The sequence below is a fragment of the Gekko japonicus genome, unplaced genomic scaffold (genome assembly GCF_001447785.1).
Source record: "Gekko japonicus isolate JY-2015 unplaced genomic scaffold, Gekko_japonicus_V1.1 scaffold1229, whole genome shotgun sequence".
NCBI classification, from domain to species: domain Eukaryota; kingdom Metazoa; phylum Chordata; class Lepidosauria; order Squamata; family Gekkonidae; genus Gekko; species Gekko japonicus.
The window spans coordinates 411804-419347 of NW_015160877.1; the positions used below are offsets into that span (position 1 = coordinate 411804).

A 7544-nucleotide genomic window follows, 5' to 3' on the forward strand; every position below is an offset into this window, starting at 1 on the left:
TGGCTGTGGTCTTAGCATTGTAGGACCTCACATTTCGCCAGTAGCTGTGACTGGCATCCTCAGAGGTATAACACAGAAAGACAGAGCACTCTCTGTGTCAACCCAGCCTCTTGGTTGAAACCTTCTTTTAAGGACTACTGAGAGGTGACCTGCAACCATGGCAGACCTTGACACAGAGAGTACTCCGTCTTTCTGTGTTATACCTCTGAGCAGGGCTATTTTGGGGCAGGAACACACAGGAACGGATTTCTAGCTGGCTCCCGAGTTGGCCACGCCCAGCAGGAACTCATTAGTATAATAGGCCACACCCAATGGCAGAAACTCATTAGGATTGGCTACATTAGGGGTGTGTGGCCTAACATGCAAAGACGTTCCTGCTACAAAAAAAGCCCTGGGTTTTGACAACAAACAAGGTAAACAGAATAACAAGCAAAAGGTGGGTGTGGCTGGATGAGCACACTTCTGGTAACATGGGGGTGTGGCCTAATATGCCAATGAGCTGTGCTGTCAGGGGTGTGGCCTAATATGCTAATGAGTTCGTGCTGTTGGGTGTGGCCTATTATGCTAATGAGTTCCTGCTGGGCTTTTTCTACAAAAAAGCCCTGCCTCTGAGGATGCCAGTCACAGCTACTGGCAAAATGTCAGGTCCTACAATGCCAAGACCATGGCCATACAACCCGGAATATCTACAGCAGCTAATGAACTCCAGCCGTGAAAGCCTTCGACAACATATAGAAGACAGAAAGTTTGGGAAACTTTAAGGGAAGCTGCTGGGTGCATCCACAGCTCTCCCACAACTTGTTTACAAAAAGATGATTCTAGGCATATTCCTCAAACCCAGCCTCTTGGTTGAAACCTTCTTTTAAGGATTACTGAGAGGTGACCGGCAACCGTGGCAGATCATGAGAAATCCCTTTTCCTTCATACTAACGGGTACGCCGTTGAATTTTTCATACAAGTTATGCAAACAAAGAGAAGTAGGTTCTCTCCCCCCTTGTCTGTCTGTCAAGACCCTACCTCAGTGATCATGACTAGCCCCACAAGGTACGAGAGGATGGAGACAAGCAAGATCAGGGTTTCTCTGCGGTTCTTTTTCCGGAAGATTCCAGGGTACATGTCAACAACTGCGGTCACCAGGCTTTCCACGCAGACAAACTAAACAGAAGAGAGAAATCGGGCAGCCATCAAATCTTTAAGAACATTAAGAACATAAGAAGAGCCATGTTAGATCAGACCAAGGGACCATCAAGACCAGCATTCTGTTCACACATTGGCCAACGAGCTGCCTCTAGGAAGCCCACAAACAGGAAGACTGCAACAGCATCATCCTCCCTGTGCGTCCCAGCAACTGCTTGAAAGAGGCATACTGCCTCTGGTACTGGAGGGAGCAGATATCCAACATGATTAGTAGCCCTGATAGCTCAGTCCTCCATGAATTTGTCCATTCTTCTTTTAAAGACTTCCAGGTTGGCAGCCATGACTGCATCTTGTGGCTGTGAGTTCCACAAACTATATGGCATGTGAAGAAATACTTCCTTTTGTCCCCACCCTTCAGCCTCAGTGGGTGAAGAGTTTCTCCCTGTCCAGTTTCTTCATGTCAGACATAATTTTATTAACCTCTGTCATATCTCCCCATTACTAGCCTCTTTTCTAGGCTAAAAAGCCCCAAGCATTTTAACCAATCCTCATAAGGCAACTGTTCTAGCCCCCTGATCATTTCGGTCAATCTTTTCTGCACCTTTCCAAGCTCTACAGCATCCTATTTCAAGTGCCGTGACCAGAACTTTACACCATATTCCGAGTGTGTTCTCACCATACATTTGTATAAGGGCAGGATGACAGCAGCAGTTTTATTTCCTATTCCTTTTCTAATTATGGCCAGGATAGTATTTGCAGATCCTCATAGGGCAGCTGCTCTAGTTTAAATGGCTGTGAGTAATTTCAACCACTGTTTTCTGCTCCGGGTGAAAAGCCGTGGGGAGCAGAAAGCAGGAGGCAAAATGGCTCAGAAAGCAGTGGTTTAAATGGCCCCCTGCTTTCTGCTCCCTGCAGCTTTTCATGGGGAGCAGAAAGAAGGGGTTTAAACTTTAAATGGCTCGTGAATTGATACAAACTGGGTCTGTTTGCGAACGAATCTCCTGGTTTGTATGGGTTCATGATGCTGTCCGTGGTTCAGACCCTGCAGCTTTTCATGGGGAGCAGAAAGGGGTTTAAACTTTAAATGGCTCGTGGTTTGCGAACCAATCTCCTGGTTTGAATGGATTCATGATGCTGTCCGTGGTTCAGCCGCAAACCATGAACCAAACTGCAAAACTGTGGTTCACGCCCATCCCTACTCTTATTCCACATTTGTCTTTAAGAAAAGTACATTTCACACACAAAAAATGTATTGTTTCAACTTGTGTTGCCCAAAGACAACAGTGGGGTGTATATACTAGGGATACAACCATTATTGTTTCCTTGTAATTCCCTATGTTGTCTCTGGCCAATTCTGCATCTAGCATTCAATCTGTTGTTTTGCCAAACCCATGCTGGAACAGGAATTCCCCTCTACATTGCATGCCATATAGATTTATGGCCGTTTTATGGCCATTCAGGGGTGACTCTGCAGTAAGTATGGCATTGGCCCAGGGTCTTTGAATGTGTTTTGAGCTGCATCTTTTTCTGTTCCAGTGTGGGTTTGGTAAAACAGCAGAGCGAACACTAGATCCAGAATGGGCCTTTGTCACTGACATCACAGGTTCATTTCTCTCAAGGGAGGAGCAATATCAAAATAGGGATCTTGAAATCAGACATGTGCATTTGTGAAATTTGGGAAAACAGATTTCTTGGGGAGCAATGCTTTCTTTACACTGCATGCACATACTTTTAAAGCTCTCAGTAATCTCCAGCATATCACCCCCCCAAAAAAAATCCCCACTAGGTCCTTAATTGACCATCATTCTTCAAATGCTCATTGCTGCAGAGGACAGCCAGCCTGGCTTCTCCTTCTGTCTGCATAAGTAAATTTAGGATACTCCCTTTTTATCACCATGCTTCTAACTACCCTCAATGATAATTCTTTGAAAGCCAACATCAAAAGCTGCATTGACAAGTTTACCCTCTCTTTATATAACCAGCATCACGAACATCACCACCACCACCAAACCCTGCCATCCTCGGGGTCCACCCCCCAAATCTCCAAGTATTTCCCAACCTAGAGCTGGAAACCCTATCCAGAACCGTGTCTTCACCCTCGCTTTTTGATTAGTCTGCAAAAATGAATGTGCTGTACACTTTCTGGGATGATCTCTGTCTCTCAGGAGAGAGTTAAAGTACTTGGGGAACTGGGCCCTCCAAGGTGTCTTTACCTGACTGTCCAATCCCAGCAGGACGACCATGACAAAAAAGAAACAGGCCCACAGCGGAGAAAAGGGCAGCATGACAACTGCTCGGGGATATGCTATGAAAGCCAGGCCAGGTCCTGCCAAGAGAAAATTAGTAAGGTAAGTGCCTGAATCTAAGGGCTCGTGGAGGCGCACAGCCAGAAGGCAGGTGGTGAGGCCGATGCCTTGAAGACAGGCCCAGCTGGTAAATTTGCATCTGGCCTATGACTGTATGAATGAAGGTTTCTAACTGAAGATGTCCAGGAAATACAACTGATCTTCAGACTACAGCATTCACTTCCTCTGGAGAAAATGGCTGCTTTGGAGGATGGACTCTATGGCATTAAACCCTTGCTCGGGTCCCTCCCCTTCTCAAACTCTGCCCTCCGCAGGCTCCATCCCCCAAATCTCCAGGAATTTCCCAACCTAGAGTTGCAACTCTAAAATGAATTCTTCATAGGGTTGCCAAGTGTGTGTCCCCCCCCCAACCTCTGGCATGGGGATGGGAGGGGAGTAGGGTTGCCTGATACAGGTTGGGGAGCTCAGAGAGTGGGAGATGGAGCCTGGGGAGGACAGGGACCTCAGTGGGGCACAGTGCCACAGAGTCCACCCTCCAAAGCATCCGTTTCCTCCAGGGGAACTGATCTCTGTAGTCTGGAGATGAGCTGTAATTCCAGGGGCTCCCCAGCTCACACATGGAGGCTGGCATCCCTAAATCTCTGTTCAAAAGGTGGGAGGAAAAACCATGTGTCCCAATTAATTATCTTCTTGAAGAAGGGATGCAGATCTAATAAATTAGCATATAAACTAATTTAGAAAGAAAATGTGAGCAGAACGTTTCTCCATGATATGCTACTTTTTAATACACAGGAATTTTGTTTTTCCAGTCATGTGAACTAGGGTTGTCCAGTCCCTCCTGGCAACCGGCAGGGATGAGGTGGGGGGTGGGGAGACTTACCTGGAGAAAGAGAAAGAGACCCAAGCCTGGTCACCTGTGTTGCACAGGAAGTGGTGCTATCATGCTGGGGTGTCCAGACAACACTCTGGTATCTGGGCAAAAACTCTATGGTAAAACCAACTTCTACCATAGAGATTTTGCCCAAATATCATAGCGTCACCTGGACGCTGCTGGTGTGACGACATCATCTCTTGTGCAACTCCAGCGACGAGGCCTGGGCGTTTCTCTTTCTCCAGGTAAGTCCCTCTGCTGTCCAGCTGACCAGAGGCTGGGGGACAGGGCCTGATGGCGGGGGACCCCTGCCTCCACTGGGGAGCCTGGGAAACCTAACATGAACCTTCATTTTCAGTCTCAGTAAGAACTAGGCCATAAACAGCTCAGAACTAGTTCAGTAGAGCACCACTTTTTGTGAACTAGAAGCACAATCGATAAGAATAAAGGCTCAGGAAGGGGTCCAGGGTTGCCAGCTGTGTTCCCTCTAAGCTGAGTTAGTGTGAGCTAGCTCACAGTTTCTTAGCCACACATTTTTGTCATAGTTGGGAAGGATGGCTCCAGAGCATATTAATTTCTGCACTAGCCAAATCACTTGCTCACAGCTTTAATGCCAGGAGCTCACAAAGTAGAGTTTTTGCTCACAAGACTCCATGCCTTAGAGGGAGCTCTGGTTGCCAGCCTCCAGGTGGGGGCTGGAAATGCCAGCCCCTGAATTGCAGCTGATCTCCAGAATACATAGATGGCTTATTTATTTATTTGTGTAAAACATTTATTCAACTTATCCTGTAGAAAACAGCTGCTTTGGAAGGTGGACTCCACGGCATTATACCCTACTGAGGTCCTTTGCCTCCCTAAATCCCACCCTCCTAGGCTCCACCCTCATTTCTCCAGGTTTTCCAAACCTGGAGTTGACAACCCTAAGGTCCTCATCAAGAGCAAAAGGATATAAAGGAATGGATGTGTTCTTACCTCCAAAAAGGTACAGAGGACTTGCTACTGGAGCAACCATGGGTGGTTAAGTATTTAAGGTATATTAGGAAGCTTCTTTGCTATCATACATGTTGAATAATGCACTTTCTATCCACTTTCAATGCACTTTATAATTCGGTATTGTGTGAAACGGCAAAATCCACTTGCAAATGATCACTGAAGTGGATTGAAAGTGCAATATTCAGCGTGTGTGGAAGCATTACACACATCACATGGTAATAAACCTGAGTTTATTACAGCCAGTCCTGGCTTCCTGTAAAATATGCTTGTGTCATGTCCATGTCTGCAGGCATGTTTCTGATTCACTTGCATGTTAAACTTAACAGGTGAAACTTCTTCAATCATATATGTCTTTAAAAAGGTAATGTGTGAACCAATTTCCCCTCTAAGCTGTGCAGGTGAGAGGCCGCTCATTAACACAGGAAGCCCCGCTCAGCAGCAATCTGGAGCCGCGCAGGGTCTTGTACTGCCCATTGCCCATTTTAAGATCACAGCAGTTGTATTCTGCTCAGGATGTGAACTGCTCCGCTCAGCAGAGGGGGAGAAATGCGAGGGAACATCGGTGTGGACTGGCCTTCGTAAAGGTCTAGACAAGACACATAAGCCCACAAACATACAAAGAGATCAAGCAATTCTTAATCAGCCTTGCATTGGGAAAGAGATCATGGGATGGTTCTGCCATTCGCTCGTCCCACCAGGCAGCACACAAACACCGAGCCAGCTGAAGAACAGCCAGGCTTCATGGAATTCTGACAGATGAACTTAGCAAGTGGGGAGGAACATCACTTTTGCTACACAGTCGGTTTGAATTTAGATCCCATCAATTCACTCCTTGCCACATGCAGCCAGTTGTACAAATCACTCTTCTGTTTTACCAGCTTCAAGGAACAACAAACTCTGCCAAGCCGATCTCGCTCAGTGTATTCTGTGTGTAGCTGGAGGTTGGCTGGTAGCCCTACACAGTGTCTCTCTGCTACTCTCTTTGGCTCTGTATTTACAAAGCATAGGCCACGGCTGTCCTATTATGTTATGGGGCAAGAGTGCGCAACCTCTTTCCTGATCCCCTGAGCCTTGGTGCACCAGTCCTGGCCACCATGTTCCCTTTATGAATCTGCACATAGGCTCATGCACAGCAATAGGGCTGCTGACCAAGATGGTGGGTGCCATTGTGGTTAGCAAATAAAGTTGTCAGACTGAAGTCAATGGAAGAAGGAAAGGGAAGAGATGGATGGCTGACCAAAGAGGGTCACCTCACCTCTCTGGAGAGAGTTACTTCTCTGACACAACCAGGTATTGCCTACTGATGAATAGGGCCACCATTCAAAGCAGTACACGAAAGAAGAGGAAGAGATTGGATTTATACCCTACCCTTCACTCGGAGTCTCAGAGTGGCTTACAATATCCTTCCCTTCCTCTCCCCACAACAGACACCCTGTGAGGTAGGTGGGGCTGAGAAAGCTCTGAGAGAACAGCTCTGAGAGAACTGTGGCTTACCCAAGTTCACCCAGCAGCTGCATGTGGAGGAGAGGGGAATCAAACCTGGTTCTCCCAGGTTAGAGTCCACGCTCCTAACCACTACACCAAACTGGCTTATACAGAAGTTATGCAGTCTGTACTGTAACCAACAACACCAAAACTTATTTCCTGTTATTCCAGTGTGTTATAGACAAACCCCATTTAACCGTTTTATGTTTTAAAGATTATTTATTGTACCTTTGTATAATTTCTCTTGGGGTATCTTAAATGCTGTTAGCCACCTCGAGTCCCATTGTGGGGACAGAGAGCAGGATATAAATTTGATAAATAAATAAACACCCCACTCACCCGACTCAGCTACCTCAGAAATAGGCACTCCCTGCTCTTGAGACATAAAACCCAAGATGGAAAAGATTGCAAAACCAGCCACAAAACTTGTGCCACTGTTCAAAAAACACAGAGCGATGCAGTCCCTAAGGGGGGGAAAGGTAGAATATCAACACAAAAGACTAGACAGTGAATGGGAAGATAACATTTGCATGAAAAGGCAGCAAATCAGATAACAAGCATCAGAAGATCAGCCAATGAGACTGAGGAACATAATAAGAGCCCTACTGGATCAGACCAGTGGCCCATCTAGTCCAGCATTCTGTCACACACAGTGGCCAACCAGCTCCTCTGGAGGGCCAACAACAGGGCATAGAGGCCGAGGCATTCCCCTGTTGCCTCCTGAACATGGAGGTTCCCTTTAATCACCATGG

The 7544-nt window shown here is 46.7% G+C and overlaps 1 protein-coding gene across 1 annotated transcript in view; it reads right to left on the reverse strand.

Moving 5' to 3' along the window:
* The window catches only part of LOC107120229 (sodium- and chloride-dependent GABA transporter 2-like), an 89264-nt gene that overhangs the window by 12792 nt on the left and 68928 nt on the right, over positions 1-7544 (reverse strand). Inside the window, exons 8-10 of the mRNA XM_015422871.1 lie at positions 7132-7256; positions 3351-3463; positions 1018-1155 (exon numbers count right to left, since the gene is read on the reverse strand). Of these exons, the coding sequence (XP_015278357.1) occupies positions 1018-1155; positions 3351-3463; positions 7132-7256 (376 nt within the window). The remainder of the gene's footprint in view (positions 1-1017; positions 1156-3350; positions 3464-7131; positions 7257-7544) is intronic.